At 43.5% G+C, this 26,274-nt stretch overlaps 1 protein-coding gene across 1 annotated transcript in view; it reads left to right on the forward strand.

Moving 5' to 3' along the window:
• Positions 1-26,274, forward strand: part of LOC121954328 (uncharacterized) — an 83,066-nt gene that overhangs the window by 18,462 nt on the left and 38,330 nt on the right. The window contains exons 5-13 of the mRNA XM_042501753.2: positions 2,616-2,651; positions 4,877-4,903; positions 5,045-5,071; positions 13,445-13,471; positions 13,593-13,619; positions 14,237-14,263; positions 18,696-18,737; positions 19,223-19,285; positions 25,422-25,514. Coding sequence (XP_042357687.2) covers positions 2,616-2,651; positions 4,877-4,903; positions 5,045-5,071; positions 13,445-13,471; positions 13,593-13,619; positions 14,237-14,263; positions 18,696-18,737; positions 19,223-19,285; positions 25,422-25,514 — 369 coding nt within the window. The remainder of the gene's footprint in view (positions 1-2,615; positions 2,652-4,876; positions 4,904-5,044; positions 5,072-13,444; positions 13,472-13,592; positions 13,620-14,236; positions 14,264-18,695; positions 18,738-19,222; positions 19,286-25,421; positions 25,515-26,274) is intronic.

Below are 26,274 nucleotides of genomic sequence, written 5' to 3' on the forward strand. Positions count from 1 at the left end.
GTTTCATCTGGTTTCACAGACAGATACAGTTGCGTATCATCAGCATAACAATGGAAATTTACAAAGTGATTTCTAAATATGTTGCCTCGGGGAAGCATATATAAAGTAAAAGTATTGGTCCAAGCACAGAACCTTGTGGCACTCCAAAGCAGACCTTAGTATGCACGGAGAATTGATCATTAATGTGAACAAACTGGGAACAATCTGATAAGTATGAGTTGAACCAGCTTAGTGACGTTCCTTTAAGGCTAATTAAATGTTCCAGTCTGTGCAGTAAGATTCGATGGTCAATGGTGTCAAATGCGGTGCTGAGATCTAATAGGATTAATACAGAAACCAGAGCTTTATTAGGGGCAATCAATAAGTGGTCATTTTTAATAGTGCCGTCTCTGTGCTATGATGAACTCTGAAACCTGACTGAAAGTCTCAAATAAACAATCATCTTGGAGAAAGTCACAAAGCTGATGAGCAACCACCTTCTCAATGATTTTAGAAATACAGGAGAGATTGGATATTGGTCTATAGTTAGCTAAAACCTCTGGATCGAGAGTGGGCTTCTTTAGAAGAGGTTTAATGACAGCTACTTTAAGGACTGTGGAGCATAGCCTGTTAATAAAGATGCATTGATTATATCTAATAAAGAATTGTCTATTAAGGGTAAACATTCCTTAAGTAGCCTAGTTGGGATGGGGTCTAACATACATGTTGATGGCTTGGATGCGGAAATCAAATTAGAGAGTCAGTGAAGGTCAATGGGGGAAAAACGGTCCAAATAAATTCCAGGCCATGTTGCCTTATCCAAGCTACCTGCCAGGGTCAGGTCAGTTAAGGGCAAGAGGTGATGGATTTTTATCTTGAATAGTTATAATTTTATTATTAAAGAAACTCATAACGTCATCACTGCTGAGGGCCAAAGGAATACAAGGCTCTATAGAGCTGTGACTCTGAGTCAGCCTAGCTATGGTGTTGGGAAGAAACCTGGGTGTTTTTATTTTCCTCAATTAATGATGAGTAATAGTTTGCTCTGGCATGGCGGAGGGCCTTTCTATACAGACTATCCTGCCAGACTAAACAGGAATCTTCCAGGTTGGTTGAACCCCACTTTCTTTCAGATTTTTACAATGTTTGTTTCAATTTGCAGATCTGGGGGTTAAACCATGGAGCTAGTTTTCTTTGTTTCATTATTTTTTTCTTGAAGGGTGCAACGGAGTCGAGAGATGAGGGAGACAGTAGCACTATCAACAAGACAATCAATTTGAAAATTACTTAAATTAATAAAAGCATTCTCAGTCACTGTGAGATGTGGTAATGAAGTCAATGCAGAAGAAATCAATTTCTTAAATTTAGCTACCGCACCATCAGACAGACAACTAGTATAGTAACTCTTGCTGAGAGGCGTGTAATCGAGTAATAAAAAAATGAAAGTTATTAAATAATGGTCTGACAGAGCAGGAATCTCTGGAAAGACTAATAAATCTTCAATATTGTATTGTTGTATGCAAGGACAAGATCTAGGGTGTGATTGTAGTGGTGGGTGGGTTTATCTGTACACACTGACTGAAGTCAATTGAATCCAAAAGCGTGGAGAAAGCAGCACTAAGGCTTTCATTATTAATATCCATGTGAATGTTAAAATCACCTACAATAATTACTTTGTCAGATTTAAGCACTAAACTTGATATAAGCCCAGAGAATTTAGATAGAAATTCAGAGTATGGGCAGGGGGCGCTGTAAACTATAACAAATAGAATGGCCTGCAGAGTTTTCAAGGATGGGTGAAAAAGACTAAGAAAAAGGCTTTTAAATAAACTATAATTTAGCTTAGCCTTAGGACTAATTGCTAAGCTTGAATCAAAAATAGCAGCGACTCCCCCTCCTCGGCCAGTGTCTTGAGTAACGTGACTATTTATATGACCAGGACGAGTGGATTCATTCAGGCTAACATATTCATCAGGACAAAGCCAGGTCTCAGTGAGGCATAATAAATCAATATGGTTATCCAATATTAAATCAGTGACTAAAAGAGCTTTAGTTGATAGGGATAAAAATCCACAATTAATTCTCCTGTTATGATGCTCTTTGACAGATGTATAAAATTAAGACAAATTATATAAAAAACAAAACAAAATATGAACCCATGTTTGGTGGTGATGAAATACATCACTTAATATCCCTGTGGACAGAAACCATTCAAAGCTTCCTGGAACTGCCTGTTCTTTCACACAGTCTGTGTCCTTAGTCATGTTGACGTTCCTCTTTTCTTACATGTTCATTTTCCCATTAATTGTCACACAACTTTATTCGATTAGAGCTCTTTGTTTTTTATCTTCAGTGTTTCATTTCAGTGCCCAATTTCCTGCCGTGCAGAGAGAACACACTCACTCACACACACGCACACACACACACACACACACACACACACACTAAAGGTTTTCTAAAGTCTTCAGTATCACTTCATGTGTCAAAATCAATTTTGGTACTCATTGTAAACCTCAGTGCAGTGGAGGGAAAGGCTGATAGCTGTACTGTCTTTCACCCAACAGCCTCCAGCAGAGATTGATGTCAGACTCTCGGTTCTTACAAATGTCACTGATTGTTTTTCTATATCTCCGCAGGGACAACCTGGAACGAGAGGATTTCCAGGCTTCCCAGTAAGTCATGAACACGTGACGATGCTCTGATGATTGATGCAAAAGCTTAACATGTTCTTCATTTGACTTCAATAAGCAAAGGACTGCAAAGTGTAATTACAGTCCACAAAATAATTATTATATACAATGAGTAAGAACAAATCATAACAGAACTGCTAGCTGATGAACATGTGGATTGTTGGTATCTCTTGACTGTATAGTGACAGGAGGATTCAGGTGATTTTAAAACTGAGTGCCAATAATATGCTAATGAATGGTGAGTCCCTACAGGTCTGTAAAGGTCTGTAAACCTGCATGCTGATTCATCTGTTTGACAGACTGTTCCTGGTTAATGCTGAATATGCAAAGAACACAACCAACCATTCATTATTAATTCTTTATTATATACGTAGGTCGAAGTCATAACCAAGACAAATAGTAAATAGTAATGAATTACTACTGGGTAATAGAAAATATATCTACTTATATCCAAAACAACCGATAAAAGATAGAAATAAAAAAAGATATTTTCAAAAGAAGATAAGCCTTGTGAAGCCAGGCTTTGATACCCCTTTTTACACCAACAGCAGACAACCAGTCTGATGTTGTTGTTCAAGTGTGAATCATTCAGAGCAATTTGACCAAAAATAAGCAGGTTCAGAACCAGAAAAGTTGCTTCTTAGTAGGGACCAAAAAATAGCAGGTTTTGCTTGAGCTAAAGTGCAAACCAGGATGACATCGGTGGGTGTATCATATTCTACAGGTTGGAAAGAGAGGATGGAGCGGGCAACAATGGAAAAGTCAAGTGAGAATTTGTCAGAAAAAAAAAAAACATGCAGTGTCTCATTAACAGATAGTTTATGATTGTTTTGGGTAAAAACAACTATCTTAAAAACAGAACAGCAAGGCTCTCCGTTGATGACACATCCTTGATTACAATGGTTCTACTCAGAAGTGGTGGAAATGTGGGCTGGTTTGCTAGATAACTCTAAGGTTACAAGAATCCTGAACGGAAGCGGAATGAGAACTAATTTGGTGGAAGGGTATGAGAGGTTCTTAAAGCCTAAAAGCCGTATCTGTATACTTTTACAACTTTTGTTTTCTCTAAAATATATTCAGATTGGTTAGATTTTTCTGAAGTTTCTAAGCCTGCTAAATGTTGTATCTCTATTATGATGTACACACTTGCTAACAAAGGCAAAATGATCAGTTTGATCACTTTAATGGAGCTGTATTTCTTCTTGAGCTGTGATGTGTTTACTGTGGGGCAGAGCGACAAGGCTAAAGACGAGACATCGTTATGTATTCCTACAAAAGGACTGCCACACAAAGTGCTGGAGAGTTATTTCACAGCTCTCAAACATTTCAGTCATTCAGATGGCCAGAGAAGCCATTACAGGGCTGTATCGACTTTTAAGGTTAAGTACACTTTGTAAAGGTTTGTTCTGACAGACAAAGACTTGTTCTCTATTCAAGTCAATACAAGCCATGACAACATCTGAAATTCTGCATTCACTGACTGGAGTGTTGCCCAGCCACAGTGCACTCATAGTGAGTGGCCAGAGGATATAAAAATTGACACTAATATTTCAATAACTATTGTTGCTGCAATATGGTTTCTGGCCACCAGAGGCAGTGCTTTTTTCTTTATTTGGATCCTCAGTATCTGCCACAAAGGCATTTACTCCTCATGAGGTACACACACACACACACACACACACACACACACACATACACAATCATAAAACAATAAAGGTCCCGTGTTCAAAAGAGTCAAAGTCAAGTGAAAAACAAAAAATTACCACACATTACACTGCATTAGACATATAACACCTAAAATGTCACATGCAAAAAGTCCAAATCAACGGGAAAAACAAAACATCATAACATTTCAAACTGCATCTTAGTTGCTGAGTTGGCTTTATTTTGGGATTATTTTATGTGTTTCTGTGATCTCTGGTTCATATTGTGATGGCTTTATACACTATGAAGTGTGACACTAAGGAACTTTGAGCATCAGGACTGATTGTAACCTAAATATCACTTAAGTGCTAAAATTATATAAGGAATGGCTACTGACACCAGCTTTAAATTTGACTGTCATTACTTTGTATATAATATATATCTAAAATTTTCAAATTGCCAGTATTCCAAGTGATGCAGCGATGAGACCAGCTGTTGCTGTTGTTGTTGCAATAAGTCTATGATGAAATTACTGATCTAAAACATTTCTTGTCTTCTTTTAGGGTCCAATCGGGTTGGATGGCAAGCCTGTGAGTTTCCCCGAGTTCTGATCAAATAGTGACATAACTGAGTAACCGTGTGTTTCACACATAGTGTGGGGTTAAATATGCTATGTGTATTTCTTATCTAATGATGATACCACCTGCACTCACTGTTTCATGTTCACACAGGGACAGAATGGACCCAAGGGAGACCTGGTGAGCATTCCTTCAGTTTATCATAAACAGAGTCACACCATAAAACCATTACTAGGGGGGAAACCCTCATTTTTGCCCATTAAATCTTGTGAGACACTTTGGGTATGTCACATGAAATAATTGCATTAACCCTTGTTTTGGTTTTACATTCACTTTGGCTGCCTTTCTACTTTGTACCCACAAAGTCAGAAGAAAAACAGAGTGGTGTATTGATTTATGCAGCACAGTCCTTAGCTCACAGTGAGCTGCATGCTGGGAAAAGCCACCACAGATGGGAGCTGTTAGCCACTCTGGCTTTCAATCAGGGTGAGGAGGTAAAACTGAGTAAAAGTGAAATGGGCACTGAGGGAGTTTAGACTGTGCTTACGGAGGCTTGAGAGCATTTAATTCCTGGAGCATTTTCTTCACCATTCACATTCTATATCCCAGCTCAATCCATTTCTTATTTGCCATACAACGAGCATCATCCAGCAGGTAGAGCAGGACTGGGAATTTTTTAAACAATTCAGTGTCATCTGTCGACAGCACTCAAACAATCTGACGAAGAGTCACTCTGACTGACTGTCAGCTGTTCCAGAGCTTCCATAGGCTGTTAAACTTTATGTTCATGTCCTTTATGTGCTTTAGGTGGAAAATGAAGGTGTGGAGTTTTTCTTCTGTCATAGAGCTCTGACATTCTTCTTTATTTTTAAAGGCTTAACCACAATTTTTCTCTGAACTTAAATAAATACTCTACTTGTCCAACCTTAACTCTAACGTACTTTATGTATTTAATGTTTATTTAAAAGGGACGCTGCATATTGATGAACATCAGTATAAAATACTAATGTAAATAATTTAATATACTGGAGATAGGAGGACTGCCAATTTACATCCGTAGTGTCTTGGCAGGTAACAGACAAGAGAAATATCAAAAAATAAAGAAAGAAAAAGGAAAAAGAAAAAAAACAACAGCAATCCATACAGAGGTAGTGCAGCAACAGAAACAATGTCAACTGTATGGCATAAAGAGCAACTTACCAAAGTTTATGAGCCATTTACATGATCTTTCTGTGTCCTCAACCATACTGTTGGTGAAGATTCTCACTTCTCCAGGTTATGGTAATTCTTGGTGCTGTTTTGTAAGCAACTGGACTGGCTTGAGTTACTTGAAGATGTTTTACCTCTGAACCAAAATGGAGCCGACGTTACACTACACAGTTGTTTTTTTTATTTTCTGGGTTTTTTTTACAACATTTTTTACATTTGAACTTTGCCTCCCATTCCTTTTATTCATCTGCCTGTTGTCTCCTCACTTCCTTCCCTATTTTGTACTAAGTAACTAAAATACTTAGGGTGACTGGAGTGGAGAAAAAGTATACATTTTAATTTGGAAATGAAGTAAAAGTGAAATTTGGTAGGGAGTTTATAGTAAATTAAAGTAGATTCTTCCAAAAAGTACTAAAATACTGTAATGAAGTGTTATTACTTTGTCACATTACACCACTGCCAATGATATACACAATGATATACAGTAGCTTCTAAAACCCTAACCATAAGATAGATGTCAAGCACGGCTATTGTAAAACAAAAGAAAAACAAAGCAAGAACTTATTTTAAAAAAATTAAACACTGGCATTAAATATAAAGCAAACTCCATTACTGGATAAATTCTTGAGTTTTGTAGAATCATCCTGTAATGGGCGTGAGGAGGACCCAAATGCAGAACAGTACGCTTCACTGGCGCTTGGTAATAACTTTTATTAATACCAACACAAATGGCAGACTGGACACAGAATGAAAGTTCGTTCTTGAGCTGTGAGCCCAAACAATGTCTCTGGAGATCACCAGTAATGCTTGAAGACATCGAAGCTCAGACTACCGCTAGGCGGTGGCGAGGAAACCCCGAGTTCGTGAGCCGACAACACGTGTGAGAGCCGATGTCGGGATCGAACGGAGAGGTGGTCGAAGGCAGGCAGGGTTCGGGTTACCGGGAGGTCCGCCCACGGAAACAGCAGCACCAGCAGGGATCAGGCGGAAGAATCGTCGAGTCAGAGCAGAGAGGTCTTTACCGGGGAATCCGTCAGATTTCAGGAACGCCGAAACTGAGTTCGTGGTCGGGGACAGAAGGCAGGTCGGATCACAGGGAGGCAGGCGAGAAGAGATGGTCAGGGACAGGCAGAGTCGGCAACGGAGAATCTGGACGGAGAGTGCTGGAAAGACGTGCATGCTGCAGAGGACGATCTGGCAATGAGTGTGTGAACAGGAGTGTCTTAAATACCGGGTTGATTGGTGATGAGCTGCAGCTGTGGGAGAGCAGGCTGCAGCAGTGGGCGTGGCTAGGAGGTAGAGCAGGTCAGAGGAAGGTGAATGGAAATTTTCTGGCAGTGAGGGGAAGGAGGATGCAGGAACCATGACAGAACCCCCCCCTCAAGGGACGGCCCACGACGTCCCAAACCAAGGACACCAAAACCGGAGGGCGGAGGGGGGCCAGGAGGAGGCTAGAACTCCTCGGACCCCATGGAAACATCGCCGTCAGCTGTCGTCGTCGTCAGTCATCCGAGGGACGGAGCAACCCTCATCGGTGAGTCGGAACCCCTCGTGCAGGACCCCAAACCAGATGGACCGGGAACTGAGAAGGAGGAGGAGAAGAGACAGAAGACCCACCTCCAGGAGGCGGCACGGAGGGAGGCTGATCAGGATGGCGGACGTGGAAGTCCTCTATCAGCTGGTCGTCCAGGATCTGCCGAGCCGGGACTCCAGGACCCCTCCTCCGGGCCGTATCCTCCCAATCCACCAGGTATTGCAGGCCACGTCCCGGGCGACAGAGCGAAGAAGGCGCCCGAACGGTGGCAATGCCGGGCACCATCGAGAGACGAGGGAGGGGAGGAGGAGGCCGGACGGCGGGCTGCAGAGCGCTCTCCTGACAGGCTTGAGCTTGGAGACGTGGAAGGTCGGGTGAATGCGCATGGAGCAGGGCAGCTTGGGATCGGACTGGGCATCATTAACCACCTTCTCGACCGGGAAGGGACCAACAAACTTGGGAGCTGAAGCCGGGACTCCACCCTCAGGGGAAGGTCCTTGGTGGAGAGCCACACTTTCTGTCCCACCTGATATGGAGGTGCCTGGGAGCCGGCTGACGGTTGGCAGAAGAGGAGAAGGGCAGGCGGTTTTCAGGAGTGCAGACCGGAGCTTGGGACCAGGTTGGCGACAGCGGCGGATGAAGTTCTCCACTGACGGGTAAGCAGTCTCAATTTCTTGGGCTGGGAACAGGGGGGGCTGGAAGCCATAAGCACACTGGAAAGGTGTGAGTCCGGTGGCCGAACTGACCAACGAGTTGTGGGCATATTCTACCCCATAGGAGCTGGGAGGACCAGGAGGTGGGTTGGCTGGATGACATGCAGCGAAGAGAGGTCTCCATCTGCTGGTTCATCCATCCGTCCTGGCCGTTGGATTGGGGTGATACCCCGATGACAGGCTGGTGGATGCTCCAACAGGCGGCAGAACTCTTTCCAGAACGCAGACGTAAACTGGGGCCCTCGATCCGGCTACACCACGTCCAGTAGGCAGGCCGTGCAGGCAACGTGGACCAGCATCAGTTCCATGAGTCTCTTTGGCGGAGGGAGCTTGGGCAGAGCGGCGAAGTGGGCCATCTTACTAAATCGGTCCACCACCGCCAGGATGGCAGTGTTACCATCTGACAGTGGCAGACCGGTGACGAAGTCCAAGGCGAGATGGGACCAGGGACGAATGAGGGACCGGGAGAGGTTTCAGGAGACCCGCGGGGAGCTTGGCGGGCGTCTTACTCTGGCTGCAGATCGGCAGGCCTTTACAAAGTCTTTGGTGTCTTGATCCAGGGTCGCCCACCAAAGCGCCGCCGCTGCAGGACCTCCCTAGTCCCGAGCAGCTCCAGGGTGACAGGTCAGACGAGATGAGTGGGCCCACTGCAGAACCTCAGACCTGAACTCTTGTGGCACGAAGAGTCGGTTCTGGGACAGGAACTGGGACCCGGCTGTTCCTCCAGCGCTGTCATGATCCGCCTCCAACTCCCAGGTGAGAGCGGCCAGGAGGCGGAAGCAGGAGAATGCTGTCGAACGAAGCCTCCTCATCCTCCCCTACCAGGAACTGTCGGGACAGCGATCCGGCTTAATGTTCCGGGAACCAGGCCTGTAGGGGAGGCGTAAAGAGGAACGGGCAAAAAACAGAGCCCACCCGGGCCTAGCGGGAATTCAGTCTTTTGGCTGACTTGATGTATTCAAGGTTCTTATGGTCAGTCCAAACCAAGAACGGAACCTGGGTACCTCCAGCCAGTGGCCACTCCTCCAACGCCAACTTCACCGCTAGCAACTCCCGATTCCCGACAATGTAGTTCGCTCGGCGGGACAGGCGCCTTGAGAAGAAGGCACAGGGTGCAACTTCCCGTCGTCAGCCGAAGCGTTGGGATAGGACGGCCCCCAACGCCAGAGGCGCCGACCTCCACCACAAATTGTCTTTCGGGTCAGGGATGAGGAGGATAGGTGCCGAGCTGAAGCGTTTTCAGGTGTAGGAAGGCCTCGTTAAGCGGCCGAGGGACCAGTGAAGCACGGGATCTTAGAGAGGTGAAGTGCAGAGAGGGGCTGCCACAGTGCTGTAGCCCGGATGAATCTTCGGTAGAAGTTCGCAAAGCCAGGAAGCGCTGGAGTTGTTTACGAGTCAGGAACCGCCAGGCGGAGGACGGCAGAGACTTTGGCGGGGTCCATCTCCATCCGGTTGTGCCCAATGATGTAACCCAGGAAGGAGATTTGAGGCGTGGAATTCACATTTCTCCGCCTTGACCGAACAATGAATTCTGTAACAGGCGTTGCAAGACAGTCTGTACATGATGAACATGCTCTTGTCGGGACTGGGGAAAAAATCAAATGTCATCCAGGTAGACAAAAACAAACTTGTTCAGATAGTCTCTCAGTACGCCGCTGATCAGAGCCTGAAAACTGCAGGAGCATTGGTAAGTCCAAACGGCATCACCAGGTATTCGTAATGCCCGTTAGGTGTGTTGAACGCCGTCTTCCACTCGTCTCCTCTCTGATCCGAACCAGATGATATGCATTGCGGAGGTCCAACTTAGTAAAAATGGTGGCACCTTGTAACAGTTCAAAGCGGAGGAAATGAGAGGAGAGGATAACGGTTTTTCACCGTAATGTCATTCAGGCCCGGTAGTCGATGCAGGGCGAAGAGAGCTCATCCTTCTTCCCCACGAAGAAGAAGCCTGCCCGCCGGAGACGAAGAAGGCCGGATGATGCCAGAAGCCAGAGAGTCACTGATGTAGGTCTCTCCATGGCCTCCCTCTCTGGCCCCGAGAGGGAGTAGAGGACGCCCTTGGGTGGAGTGGAACCCGGAAGGAGGTCGATGGCACAGTCATAGGCTCGTGAGGAGGAAGAGAAGTAGCCGTGCCTTTTATTGAATACCTCCTGTAGTCGTGGTATTCTGGCGGCACCATGGAAACATCCGGAGGAACTGAACCGGGACGGAGCGGGTTCGCTTCGGTCGTTTGAGGCAGATACGTTGGCACGACGGACTCCAGTTCAGGATCGAGCCCGTGGACCAGTTCTATGTGAGGGTTATGTCGACGGCCAGGGATATCCCAGGATCAGGGCAGGTTAGGGACCTCAAACGTGAAACTGGATTGTCTCAGATGCTCCCCCCGCTAATTGCATAGCGATGGGAGTAGTTTGATGAGTGGACGGTCCCCAACAGATGACCATCCAGGGCGCTGGCAGGTACAGGACGAGGAAGAGGGAACCTGTTGCACCCTAACTGACGCAGCTTGAGCTCCTCGTCAATCAGGTTAACATCGGCCCCCAGAGTCAATAAATGTGGCGAGGGGTGTAGAATCCTCCTTGAGCTGGAGCTGGGCATGGAACAGAGGGGCGTGGATTGGAGGCCGAGTTCAGGATCGGCTCAGCAGAATGCCCCTTTACTGCTGAGCCCGCCTTTTACCGGGCAACTGGAAACGAAGTGTCCGGCTTGACCACAGTACAGACAGAGGTTGTCCCGACGTCTGCCTCCCGCTCCTCAGCTGTCAGCCGGTTGCGACTCCACCTGCATGGGTTCTGTCCCTTGTACAGAGTTGAAGCCGGGCTGGAGGAAGGACCAGGCCGACTGGAAGAGGGTCCGCAGTCTCCCCCTCCCGGAACCGCTCTCTTCTCCTCGCCAGGATTACGTCTGTCTAGACGGGTGGTGAGTTCGATCAAGCCGTCTAACGACTGAGGAAGATCAAAGCGAAACCAGTTCGTCTTTAATGTAAGGGCGAGGCCGTTCAGGTAAGTGCGTCACACTGGGCAGCGGGTTCCAACTACCAGGCGAGCCGTCGTGCGAAACTCAATGGCGAAGTCCGCGAACGGATCGATCTCTCTGGCGTTGATTCAGAAGACCCCAGTGGCATCTGGACCCACAGGAATGGGTCCAAAACCCTTGTAGTTCCTCAGCGAAGGCATGGAGCGACAAGCAGGCCGGGCGTGTCTTCTCCCATTCTGCCGTTCCCCATAGCGAGAGCTCGAATTCCCGTGAGGTGGTTGATGGCGAAAGGCAACTCTGGCTGCTTCCGAGGCAAAGGTATGGGGTTGCAATGCAAACAGGATCGAACAGTTAGTGAGAAACGGGTTGCAACCCTCAGGATCTCAGCGTGGCGTTCAGGAGCCCCCACCCGGGGTTCAGGGCGCGCTGGATGATGACGTGGGAGCTTGAGCGGGCTGGACGAGAACTGGAGTTGGAACAGCGTGTTGCGTCAGCGTGGTTGCCATCTGTTGAACATGCGTGGCTAGCTGAGATAGCGCCCGTTCAGCTGCCGAAGCAGACTGACGAGCCTCCGCCGCTCGAGGTGAGTTGTGCTTCGTGCTGTTGAAGCATTCCCTCAACTCGGGCTAGGCGGGACTGAAGAGCACCGGAGTCTGCTGGGTCCGTTTCTGGCCAGATCGTACTGTAATGGGCGTGAGGAGGACCCAAATGCAGAACAGTACGCTTCACTGGCGCTTGGTAATAACTTTTATTAATACCAACACAAATGGCAGACTGGACACAGAATGAAAGTTCGTTCTTCGAGCTGTGAGCCCAAACAATGTCTCTGGAGATCACCAGTAACGAAGACACGAAGCTCGTACCCGCTGTAGCCGGTGGCGAGGAAACCCCGTAGCTCCGTGAGCCGACAACACGTGTGAGAGCGCGTCGGGGATCGAACGGAGGGTGGTCGAGGGCGAGCAGGGGTTCGTTACGGAGGTCCGCCCACGAAACAGCAGCACCAGCAGGGATCAGGCGGAAGAATCGTCGAGTCAGAGCAGAGGTCTTTACCGGGAACTGGCCAGATTTCAGGAATCACCAAACTGAGTTCGTGATCGGGGACAGAAGGCAGGTCGGATCACAGGGAAGGCAGGCGAGAAGAGATGGTCAGGGACAGGCAGAGTCGGCAACGGAGAATCTGGACGGAGAGTGCTGGAAAGACGTGCATGCTGCAGAGGACGATCTGGCAATGAGTGTGTGAACAGGAGTGTCTTTACCCGGGTTGATTGGTGATGAGCTGCAGCTGTGGGAGAGCAGGCTGCAGCAGTGGGCGTGGCTAGGAGGTAGAGCAGGTCAGAGGAAGGTGAATGGAAATTTTCTGGCAGTGAGGGGAAGGAGGATGCAGGAACCATGACACATCCAATATTAATGCTCTTATCTGGAACAGTTGGGATTAAGCCATTTTCCAAACCAATAAGGTTCATCGTTTGAGATATTTTCCAGCCTCAAAACAGACTTGTAGCCTGAAATAGCTCTGTTGTTCATGAATGGTGTTGTGGTGTTGGTCATTAAACTGTTGTCCAGCTGAGGTTGATGCTCGGGCTTTTATGACAACCATTGCTGATTTCAGTAGCTTCCCACATGTCTCTGTTTGAGGACCATTTCTCTAAGTTAGACAGGGAGCAGGGGGCAGGGGGCGACTCCATGCTTGTACATTTGACAAAATGTCCTGGAGGCCAAGTGAGGTCAGATAATGTTGAAATAATGTTAAATGTTGATTATTGGCCCAGTAATGAGCTCCTGTTTATTAGTTTCCTTCCTGAAGAGTGTAAGGAGGATTAGAGAAGGCTCTGCTGATGCCTTTACAAAGTGTCCGTGGATCTGCTCAGTCTGTGGAGCCAACAGCTTAGGGTCTGGACCTGCTCCCTGAGGTCATTAATCAACCAGCTGCTGAGCCCTGGCAGCTGCTAACACTGGGCACACCCCAGGGCTTGCTGGGAAGTCAGACTGAGTATTTGGAAGGGACTGGTTCAGCCTGACTGATACCTTGACATGTTCACTTCTTTAACTGTTACTGGAGACCTTTGTATGAAGTCCTGTTGAATTCTCTGTGAGGCTGACTGTGTCGCTGTTGTCTTTCAGGGTCAGCGTGGTGCTAAAGGACCCCCAGTAAGTTTCCTCAGTCTGACTTCAGTCCTTAGATAATATCAGATAATAAGCTGTTCATCTTTTAGGGCAAGCTGGGTAACCATTTACGTACTTAATTCATCTGTTTTGTTTTTCTGTCTAGGGGGAACCTGGACCCAAAGGGGAGAAGGTGAGACATTCTCTGCAATAATTAGACATTTTGAAGTGCACCTCCATAAAGAAGGGGGACTAACGAGAGAGATATATTAAAGAGAGTATATTAAAATATTTCTAGTCCATTGTTCTTGTTGTTCAGCTCTTGTACATGTCATATGTAACAGCTTGTCTTTGCAGTAGGTTGTGTGTCACTTCTCCACTGTGATTGGATGGCTGAGTGACAGTGATGAGCGCAGTATTTTTACCCAAAGTTGAACAATTTTAACTCTGGGTGATCAGAAAAAAGGCAGCCAGCCAGCAAAAATCCATGACCAGCAGATCCTTGCATTGTTGGTATTTCCAGCCCATCGTTTGTAGGCGTCGTTTGTAGCGCGGCATTTGAAGGGTGGCTTATGTAGCCTCTCTCTCTCTCTCTCTCTCTCTCTCTATATATATATATATATATATATATATATATATATATATATATATATATATTCTGGCCTCAGAAAAAAATGCTTTGATGGACAAAGCCCCAAAAGTGTTTTCACTGGCTGAAGTGCATTCCCATGAGGACTGATGTTCACGTATAAATGTGTGGTTGTGTGAAACTTTGAAAACGTGTTATATGTGCCCTTCTTTTCTCTTCAGGGCGTATGTGGAGACTACACACATCGGGTAGGAAAACACTTTTGTGGCATTAATTCTTTCACATTTCTGTTTCACAAAAAGTCCTCCATCAACACTGTTTGTACTAAAAGAAATTATTACAATCCGACTCTTGTGTTGCAATATATGTGCATGTTGATATTATACTACTGATATTATGTGTACTGTTGGATAACTGACCTCTTTCACAGGTCCAGATGTAAACAGGGTCATAATGTCAGAATAGAATAGAGAAGTGAAGTGGAAGAAGAAACTGCTGCAGAAGCTGGCCAGACACATGGCCGGTAGCACATGCAAATCTCTGCAGTCCTTCGGCCCAATGTCTCTGGGGTTCAACTAGTTGAGAAAAAACAAGGCAATTACTGGCGGTGTGCTGGAGCACTGTGTGATGAGAGCCTGTGTGTGGGGGCCAAGAATAAGGGTCCCCTGTGTAAAGGGGGATTTCTCAGATAGCTCAGTCCATTTCCAGCATTATTCAATCTTTGACTTATAAACTCCTTCTTCTAAAATTATCAAAGGTGGTGTTTTTTAGTCCGGAGCATTGGCTACCTTCTTTCAAAGTATCAGTAGAATGCATGCTTGGAGGACTTATTGAGTTGTTATGGATAATGCATCACATTGTAATAAAACATATCTGCACAATAAATGCTTGAGGCTAGATAAAATGATCAGATGATATGGAAGTTCAGAGCAAGAAGTGCAAGAAGCACCCAGAAAGGAGGAGAAAGGATCTGTCCCTGAATTTGTTTTTCATGCACTTTTCAGAGCCCCCTGCAGCAGTGTGTCTGGGAGATCTGTTCCTGGAGTCTGCTCACTCTCCAGGACTCAGTCCTGTAGTGAGACTCATGGGGGTTGGGGGGTTACTGTAGGTGGAGGGAAACATTTCAGTATTTACAGAGTTTGCCTTTCAGGACAAAGCCAACAAGATCAGCAAGTATTTCTTGTTTTTATGTCCTGTTTTTCAGCAGCAGCTCCACTGTTAAAAGATCATTTCAACATTTTGGGAAATATGTGTATTTGCTTTCTTATATGAGGACAAAACTGGAGTCAGGATGTGGTTAGCTTAGCTTAGCATCAAGACTGCGGGGGGAAAAGCTGGCCTGGCTCTGTCCAAAGATAAACCTACCATCGGTTGTAAAGCTGATGGTTTAACATCCTGTCTCTCTTAAGGTTAATTCATACAGAAGGACAAAAATCTAAATTACAATTTAGCTGCATTTCCACCAAAATGTTTATTATAGTGCTTTTGGTAAATGGTTAATGGACTGTACTTGTATAGCGCTTTTCTAGTCTTTTCAACTGCTCAGAGCGCTTTCACAGGACATGTCACATTCACCCATTCACACAGAAGTGGCAGAGGCTACTGTACAAGGTGCCACCTAGGTAGCAATCATCCATACGCCTTCACACTCCGATGATGTAGCATCGGGAGCAAATTGGGGTTCAGTATTTTGCCCAAGGATACTTCGACATGAGGACATGAGGAGCTGGGGATCAAACCACTGACAACTACTACAGCCGCCCCCACCAAAAAAACATTTGGAACCAAAAGTAGCCGAACACCTACAATCATGTACCTCCTAAACCCTAGATCTGTGTGGTGTTTCCACTGCAGACAGTGCTCTTACATGTTAGTGGAGTTGGGCCGGGGTCACTCACTGCTCTGTCCAGCAGCTTTTGCTGTATTTCAATGAGATATTTATCAGTAGCAGGTTTGTGAATTGACTCCAACAACCACTGTTGTTGCCAGAGAAGGATTTTTGAGAGGATTAGAGTATATGCAGTTAATGAAATTTGGTCACAATTAATACACATTTTTTAAACGCTTGACAATCCACTCATTACTAAAAGTGTCTGTCATCCAATAGACTGAAAAACAGATGGAGTGGTCAGAGTTGTCATATTGAAATTTAAGGTTTAAATTTAAGTAGATTTTTTGCCTTAAAAGTTGCCAGCAGTGGGCCCAGTGAATGAAATTGTTTCTCAGTCTACAGCTGCTACTAGAGGCTGCAAAACATCCTTTCATTTCATACTTAAAGGAGCTGTGGCTCAGGTGTTAGAACAGGTTGTTCTCTGATCAGAGGGTTGGTAGTTTGATCCCTGGCTCCTTCAGTCAACATGTTGACGTAGCCTTGGGCAAGATACTGGACCCCAAATTGCTCCTTATGGCTGTTCCAACAGTGTGTGAGTGTGTATGAATGTTTAAAAACTGAGTAGCAGGTGGTATTTTATCCAGTAGCCGTGGCCACCAGTGTGTAAATGTGTGTGGGAATGGATGAATGTGAATCAGCAGTGTGAAAGTGCTTTGAGTGGCCAAAACGACAAGAAAAGGGCGATACAACTGCAGGTCCATTTTAGTTTACTAATGTAAAAAAAGTTTCCCTGTATGAACAGTGGTAACATGAGCTTCAAAAGCAGCCGCAGCTCAGCCTTGAGCACAGACTGTGGATGCTCTACTGACCATTCAACACACTGTGTGCTAGGTACCCAAACAGAGGGGTGACTGCTATCGCAGGACTAACAGATAGAGGCAGACAACCATTTACACTCACATTCATACCTATGGCCACTTAAAAGTCACCAAATGACCTAACCTGCATGTCTTTGGACTATGGGAGGAAGCTGAAGAACCTGGTCTAAATCATAAACTACTATTTTACATGTCTGGCTACTATATGAGGTGCCACCTGCTACTCAGTCAAACAACCATATACACTCACACACTGATGAAGCAATCTGGGGTTCAGGATCTCTCCCAAGGATATGTTGATATGTAGACTGGAGGAGCGGGGGACTGCGCTGCAGATTAAGTGGGTGTTAGAAATGCTGGTAGGCATTTTTTCCCCACAATGCACGAAATCGGGCTACCTGCTTGCAGTATTCATAGGCCACTAAGCAAGGCTAACCAGAACTTGACTCCAGCTCTGTAATTAAAACAAAGATGTAAGATTGACATCTATGTAAACTCATCACTCTCTGAAAGCAAATAAATAAGAAGTTTGAATTATTCCTTTAAACTTAAATTCAGGCTTCTCGAGCCATGACTTGACTCAATGACAGCATTGACTGAAGTTACCGCTTCCCGCTGTGTAGGGCCTCTTTGTGCAGGATCTACCTCTGAAAACTCTGGCTGCCTTGCGCTCCAGCCAGGCTCTGACGATGAAGGTTTGTGGGTGCCAGCAAACACCCAGATAGATAACCCTTGGGGGGGTGTCACCATGTCATGCCGCAAAGAGAGCCACTGCCATAGAGCCCAGGCTCTCGTCAACCCTCTGCTCTCCACCCCCCAAAAAAAACAAAGACTAACATGCTGACGAGCTTGCTACTGGCTGGGTACAACAATTTTTCAAATTTTCAGAAAAGACATATCTTTAAACATAAAATGAAAAGAATGTTACATAATATCCAGTTATCACTTTGAATGCTTACTGACATTAAGGTAATTGTGCTACTACCAAAGCACGGGGATGCCAATAGTTTAGTTAAATCAGTGATTAAATGCACTTTCCCATGTGTTTACATCATGTGCAGAAGGACAGCATTTTAATTACATTAGAAATTCCAGGCAAATGACAGTTTGTCAAGTTTTAGTTGCACATGGTCTACCTTTTGAAAAATTAAAACAAAATGATGAAGTTATAGTTATAGCACTGCTATGTGATTTGAAATTTAACATATTCAATTGGTTGTAATTCATCAAAAAGAATTTCTTTAAAAAAAAGAAACACAGCAAATAAGACAAATACCACTGAAAAATGTTCAAGTAGAAAACAGTAAAACATAAAAAGATGTTGTACACCTGAGAAGGTAACGCACCAGCTTATTGCATTGACCCTGTTTTGAATAAACAACCCAAAGGTCAAAAGGGACCAAAAAAAGGAGGGGAAATGCACTTATATACACAGCTATAACACAATTGGGCAATTGGAATTGTACTACATTTTTGGATTTTATAAATTTTATTAAATGAATTTAGTTTAATTATGGCGGCTCTTGGCTTCTCTATATTGAAAGCAGTTGTGGTGGATAGCTGGAAATGATGAGGGACAAAGCAGCACACTTGCCTACTTCCTACATTTTTACCCCTACTTATATTTACTTATAACATTGTGTATATATTTCCATGAAAACAGTATTCTTGGTATTTTTGGGCTGACCACACACTGAAAAGAAGTGTGTTCCAAACTGACTTGACCAGAGACGTATATATGTTAAAGTAGTAAAAAGTAGTGAACACTTCTTTGGGGGTTTTGGGGTGAAGGCAGTCTTTACTTTAAAGGTTGCTACATAATAAAAATTGTGGAAATATGTACACTATGCAAAAAGTAGGCAAGTTGCATGCAACTGGTTCTACTTGGTGTCAGCGGGGAAATGTAGTTGATGGAATCACACCTACATGCTGTGCTAAACCTGTACCTGATTATGCTGGTCATTTCAACAGAAGCGGCGTATTGTACAGCCCTGTGTTGGACAGTTGGCCACAGTAAGTCTGGATGTGCTCTGTAACTGTACTGCTGTACTCTCTTTGTGGCAAGACTGGCACCCACCTCCACTCTGCTGCAACCTAGGGGCCTGGCTGTCTGTTAATAGGGGCACTGATGCACAGAAATCCTGAACAGGGGATGCCTGACAATTTGCAACCAACATACTCTGACAGCATATGAGACATTGGAAAACGTTTATATGCTTTTGAAATGAAGAAGCATCACAGTGATCAAGTGACCCCTTTGCCACGCCCATAGTTTGTTGTGCCGGTGCCTTTTTGTCTTTCCTTTCTTCAACCTTGTTTCTTTTTTTTCTCTCCTTTGCCCTCCCTCTTCCTTAATTTCACTTTGATGTTCTACCTCCCTTCCCCTTTTCCCTGGTTCTCCTGGTTCTCCCGTTTCCTTTCTCTGGCCTCATGGTGACCTTTGCCCTGTGACCTTTTTGCACCGCTGGCCACCTGTGCTTTGTGACTTCCCCCGGCAGATGTTGCCCATCACCGTGCGCAACATGCCCTCAATAAGCCCTCTAATCCTAAAACGCCTCAAGGTACAATTCTCTTTGCCCCCCACTTGCCCTTCCTCCCTGCCCAGCCTGTGGATGCCTACCGCCATTATCCGTCACTGAAACACTCCCAACCCTCCTCTGCCGTCCTGCTGTCATTAACCAACCCTTGGCTGCTACTGCTACTAAATGTTTGCCATATTCAAGGCTTAAGGCTTGTACTGTCAATGATGTGTGACAGGAAATCAAACTTTTTTTCAGGTTTGGACCACATCACAAAGCGTAATGTTTACTTCAAGCTTTCTTCGAACTTAAATGAAACATAATAATTTAGTTACAACTATTAATATACTCAAGTTATAACTATTTATTGTGGTGTTAGGTAGAGAAAGGTGGAAAAGACAACAAACAGAAATACATGCAAAGTAGATTAAACAAATCATGTTTATTCACTTGAATAATCTGCTGATAAATCGCTAAAATTAATCAAAGGTCACTTCTAACTGGACCTCCTTCCAATGAACAAGCCCAGCATCATCATACAGACCTAAAGACATCTCTCCTTGAAATTCAGATACAGGTAATATGCATCAGAGAGTTTCCTTCAGTGGCAACAATCAGAGTATATTCAGGCAGCAGTGTTCCATTAACTGCAAAGCACAAAGTGATCAAATACTGTTTGCCTTTTTACAGCAGCATCATCTTTGGTAGTATTTATGTTTAGCCCTGACAACCATCTTCACTTAAACTTAAAATGCATTACATTAGGTTAAAGGAATGAGAAGAGACTGAAAAAGAACTAAAACACCTTGGTAGCATTTTCATACTACAGGGCTGCAGTTTGTGACACAGTCCTCCTTTCTGTGATGAATAAGCTGACCTTGAATCAGTGCCTCCTTAACCAGCTGCTTTTACCAAAATCGAACAATGATTCAGTGGCCATGTGCAGACATAAAAATACTAAACAAAGAAATACCACACAAAAAAATGTTGAGTGAATATTTTGCAGTATTTCATTGTGATCAGTCACTACGTTTAGTGGAGCAACAGTTACAGCTCAATTTGGCCATTTAATGTACTACCGCCTTTGACCCAGTATAGAAGCATTGGTGAAGAATCCATCAGACTCCTCCACAGTAGGAGGAGAAATGTCGCCTTTCAGCTGGTTGCTATTGGACCTTCTTCCACTCCACCTATTACATCACATCCCAAACAAGTTAGCAAGTGGCAAATGGGTTGCATGTCCAGCAGTGAGAACATGAATAAGTTTTCTATACATTTCACACGTACTCAACACTTTACTTTTTGTATAAACAAAATGCAGCCTTGTTTTGTTTTCTTTATACTGCCCTTTCTACTCAGTTTGTTTTCTAAGAGACTTACAATTAAGCTTACCCTTCTTCTTCGTCTTTTGTTTTTCCCACTTTCTTCTATGAATTTATGCTGTTCGATAGGCGTGGGGCCTATCGAACATGTGCAGAACACCTAGGCCAGTTCAGGTCTGACTGAGGAGTACACGTGAAAGACTAAATCGGCCCCCAACTGCATAATCTCTGTGTGTTAGTCTCACTTCAAGAAATTCGATTTTGTCAGACTACCATGTTTACATATATTTTAAAAGTCCAGTTTTAGTCAATAATAACACAATAATTGGACTTTTTCTAATATCATGTGCATGTACTAAGTGTAACAAATACAAAATCATAAACTCAGTTTATTTAGAATGTTTTTTTCCAAACCAGTTTTGATAATGCAAAATCCACCTGACTATCAGTCAAGAATATCGATACTAATGATTCTTAAATATCTCAGTTTCTATATTTCGACAGTATCTATTCATAGAAACTATGGGCTGTTTGACCTTAGGGAAAGGTTGTGGTTTTGGCAAATTAATGGTTAGGTTCAATGGTTAGGTTAGGTTCAGACTGCTGAACTGGGTTAACATCTGAGGGAAAGAATTAGATAAAGGTTCTAGTTACTGTGTCAAACAACTAAACAAACAAACAAACAAACAAACAAACAAAAAACATAAACATTAGTGTCATTATTAGTCTGTGATGATACACAGTCTCCACTATATCACTTGAGAGTCAGACACACAGTCTATCGTACTCTCCAACTTTTCATCTTGCTCCATTAAAGGCACACTTCTTCCTCTATGGCAATGAATGTTGGCACTGAATATAAATTGTCATCACTAATTTCAACGTTAAAACATATGTGGAATATCTCTTAAAGTGTGCAAACTTTTAATGCTGTTAATTTTGAATACAATTTTACATAAACTATTTTCTTTTGAATATTATAAATTCTATGATTGAAATCCATTTTAAAGGTTAATCGGCAAGCGATCAAAATTAGATAAAGAAATTATGTATGTTATACTGTATCTCAACCCATTCAAATATACACTTTATTACATATCCTGCAGCCATCTCTGTCCGTCACTTCCTAAAACATCACCAACACCTGTTGCTCACACACTTTTTATAGACATCAAGACTAAAAGCACACAAGCTGCACTAACATACTGTACAATATCCATATGAACCTCCTATGATGAATGAGATATCAGCCAATCAGTGTTGACCATGTGATATAAAGGCTTTTCCATCATGATAAGGACAGAATCATGGCAGTTTTTCTTTTCTTTCATGTGGTCAAATTGTCCAGCACAGCACATTTCATGAACAGCTATTGCAGCTGCACTTGTCCTATGACAGTCTAGGTAAAATCCCTGAGAAAACATAGCCAGAAATAAATCATATGTGGACAATTGTGTCCTGCAGAGGAGGGATGATAAAATGTGGATTGAGTATGGCCGGATATGTTCTCCATGATCTCAGAATAGAATCTTGGCATCGCTCTTTGCTCCTGAGCTACTGTACATGTGTCTTCTCCCAGAAATACACACTGATTGCTGAGTGACTGAAGTGAGGCCAGTGCTTTGTGTTAGGAACTTCTATAAGTCGGACCATGTGCAAATAAATCATGCACTGTAGCACAAAAAAGCATTTCCTGCCATGCAAACTTCTTTCCCTTTATGATATTGCACCTCAGTATTTCCCTACTGAGGTGTCACTTTTATAAAATATTGACTTGTGGCAATCAAAAAATTGATTTTGAGCTCCAAAAGATGAGTAGCGAAAATGACTTTAGCGTACTAAGGGGAGGTAGATTGAGGTAGATTCAGGATGTGTAGCAGCCAGACAGATTTATTTGAGCCATTGAATTGTATTTATTTTTTGTAAATTTCCTTCATTTGATCATTCTAGTCTTGGCTTTGGTTTGGGGTGATTCTTGAGGTTGTGGTTGTCAGTGGGAAGGTTTGTATTTTAGATGCAAAGATGCAAAAACAGATTATTGTCAAAATTGCATTTATCAGACAATATGAACAATAATAATATACACATCAAAAATGTGTGCTCTCTCATTGCAACTTCTTCTTACCAGTGAAAATGTAAAGCTAAACTCACAGAAGTACCTTTGACAACAAGTCCTGGAAAACTGAGAGATCCAGGACCGTTCATTCTATGTGGCATGTCAAAGAGATAAAGAACTCCATCAGTGTCACATATTGCCCAGCGCCTTGCTCTTCAAACAGAGGAAGTCTGTGTAAGGAAAGCACTTCCTCACAAGCTTTTGGCTGGAGCATTTCCACCCTGTTAGCTTTTGTCAGCTTATGGGACTCGCTTAGCTGTGACATAAGAAGGCTAACCACACTTTGGTTACTGATGATAAATCCAGTCGTGTCACCTAGAAATTACATTTAGATGCAAGTAAACAGCAGATATGTTTGAGGTAGAGAGAATTCGGTTTTCTATAATTTAGAATTGTTTCTAATAAATATAACTGGCAAGTTGCAAAACTGTTGATACTGAGCATATCAGCAAATTGTTTCGTAACAAAGTATTTCCAAAGACTATCCATTCGTAGTGACTGTAGCATTATTTTTTTATTGTCAGTTTTTTTTTTTGTTTAAATTTAACCATTTGATGCAAAATGGCTTGATTTCTTTTTTTTTTTGTTAAGACATGGGAAGAAATGACCCAAAAAACGAACAGGAAATTAGTAAAAAGTGACAGTAAAATTAGCACACACATGAAAAAAGAAAATAAACAGTAAAGTAAAAAAAAATCAAACAAGGAGATTGCTTAAAAATGTGCTGAAATAATAATTCTTTAACATAATTTTCAACATCATGATTGTGATTGTAAATATAGTTTTATAGCAATATACCTTTTCCCCATGTCTTCAAAAGAAGCCAAACCCATTTTTCAGAGTTTAAAGGTTTAAAACTTGTAAAAATTGAGATCCATCCAGGTTTCAAAGGTTTAACTGAAATCAAACCTTAACTAAAGTGCTTATGTTGCTTAAATTCAACCACAGACAGTCTGGCTGTGAAGTCAGCAGTGTGTGTATCTGCCATCCACCCCAATGCTTTCCCTGTGGTTCCAATGTGGAACATACATGGAAAGATTTATTAACTCAAAGGACCCTCTCTGAACATAATCCAGGCAGTGATAACAATCTCACCACAATATATATGAACACAATTTAGTAACATACAAATGTCATTTTTAGCAGATTTATAGGTTGCATAGCTCATAACGCTGATCAAAGATGGACTCTGGCCTCAGTCTGTCCTCTCGGATCTTCCTGTGATTGTTTGCTGACTCCTGGTCAATTACTCCGAGCCTCTCAGCTGCTGCTGTGATCGTTTTGGGCCTCATATTCACAGAGAGCTGATACTGTCTGGTGCCGATGTGTGTCCAGTTTTCCCACCATGTCGTGACTGGTTTCAAGGCCCTGCTCCAGGTTCCAGGGGTACTCAGGAAATCTCAGTACTTTGTTCTGATTTACTGAGAGGACCTTTAGTCAGCAGATGGCCAGAGAAAGATCAAACTTCCAGTAACATTCAATGTCTCCTTCAAAAGAGACAGTAAGTTTACATAATGTTTAAAAAAAGTCAAATTATAGTGTCAGTCCAACTAAACCTAGACTTAAAATATGTGTAAACAAGTTTGACTGAAATCTGAGTTGAATTTCTTGAAGTCAGACTAGCAGACCTAGATAATGCAGTTGGAGGTCGATTTACTCTTTCATGTGAACACCTGAACCACACCTGAACTGGCGTTCTGCTCATGCTTTACCGACCCAGAAGTCAAACAGCATACATTTGTGGAAGAAAGCTGCAAAAACCCAAAAAACAAAAGTAGAGGAGGAAGGAAAGAAAACAAAACAAGATGAATGTATCAAGTAAACCACTGAGTACGTATGAAAAACAAAGCTGAAAAGTTGTCCATGATGTCACTGTTGGACATGCAACCCATCTGCTGCTTGCTAACTTGTTTGGTATGTGACCTAATAGGTTAACAGGAAGAAGGTCCATTAACAGCTAGCTGAAAGGCAGCATAGTTCCAGCTACTTTGGAGGAGTCGAAAATACTTCAGTCAATAAATGGATTCTCCCCCATGCTTGTATACTGAGACAAGGACAGTAGTCCAATTAAACAGCCTAATCGAGCTATAACTATAGCATTGAACAATAACTGTAGCACAGTTAAGTGCATGTAATGTCTGCTTATGATTTTGCCTCAATAACCAAATTTCTGAACCTAGATCAAATTTTGGTCTCTTGTTCACTGATTTTGTCTGCAATTGGTGTTTTTCCACTTACCCAGGGCCCCGTCATGGCCCCTTGCAGCTAGCTGGAACATGCACCATGAAGGGGACAAAGTTGTTGAGCAGCAGTCAGAGAAGCAAAGTTCTGTCGTGAGCTCAAGTGAATGCTAGCTGATGCTGTGACCGGTTTTGGTCTCATTTTCATGATACCTGATGTGTGCCTCTGGTGCTATCCTTACCCAGGGCACTAGCTAAGTACCTCACGTGGCTCTGTATTATGTTTCAACATGTGAGCATGCTCAGTTCTCTGGAGTCCATTGTATGGAACAAGCCCTGAAAAAAGGCAGAACTTGATTTTGAAATTTTGACCCCAGATATGTGTTCCAGAGGTCAAAAATGAATCTTTGTGCTCAGGCAACATAACCGCTTACCTTGCTCCCTGCTAACCCTCCTGTCTGCACCCCCTGTGTGTGGTGTGGTGTTAGGTTGTTGTGTTGGCATGGCCAGTGTGGCGAGGTGTGCTCCAAAATGTCAGGTTGTAACTCAAGGTCTCCCAGCAGGGCGAGCCTGGAGCACAGGGACCCCCGGGACCTCCAGGACCCCCCGGACCCCCAGGGACCCCTGGCCTGAATGGAGCCAGTGGCCCCCCGGTGAGTCCCTCTTACCAGGTCTTTTCAGTTTTTGCACAAACAGCAGAGGTTGTTGGACAGACTTAAAAACTGATGTTAACTTTTAAATCATTGAATTGAATTATTGAATCATTTAAATCATTCAGCAGCATCACCAGCAGCCGTTCAATGTGTGTTTTTCTCTCAGTACTTTATGACTTCCCTTCTGTGTGTGTGGCTGTGGGCCCCAGCCCACAGGTTCCTACTGACATTTTAGAATAGATATTTACATTTCAGTCACTGTTAATAAGGAGACTAAATTGGGACCACAGCAGATGATTAAAGTGATTGGTCTGTTTTCTACATAAAGATGGTCAATAACATAGGTCAGCACCTATTTAGACCTAATTATCCTGTCAATTTTTAATAATTAAATAAAAAAATAATAATAATTGTACTAAATATAATTTTGATGGCAAAAAAATAATTAAATTAAACAAAACATTGAATAAGAGCATGCAAAAAAATAAAACAAAATGTTAAATGAGAGCTATGAGTTGCACAGTTGGCACAAACCACATTCCAATTATAAAAGACAATCTGTTTGCCACTCCACATGACCTGCAAACCACCAGCTTTATGCATTGCAGTGGCACAATTTTCAGGACTGAGACATGAACAGAGATAAGGACTGTTTCTGTTTTTAATAGATGGAGAGAGCAGGTAGAAGGTGAACTATAGCACACAGTGTAATTAACAATTTACAAGTCTTGGATTTTCTAATAAGCTTCCCTGAATCCTC

Source organism: Plectropomus leopardus, chromosome 13 (genome assembly GCF_026936395.1).
Source record: "Plectropomus leopardus strain MGB_pleo_1.0 chromosome 13, ASM2693639v1, whole genome shotgun sequence".
Taxonomy (NCBI): domain Eukaryota; kingdom Metazoa; phylum Chordata; class Actinopteri; order Perciformes; family Serranidae; genus Plectropomus; species Plectropomus leopardus.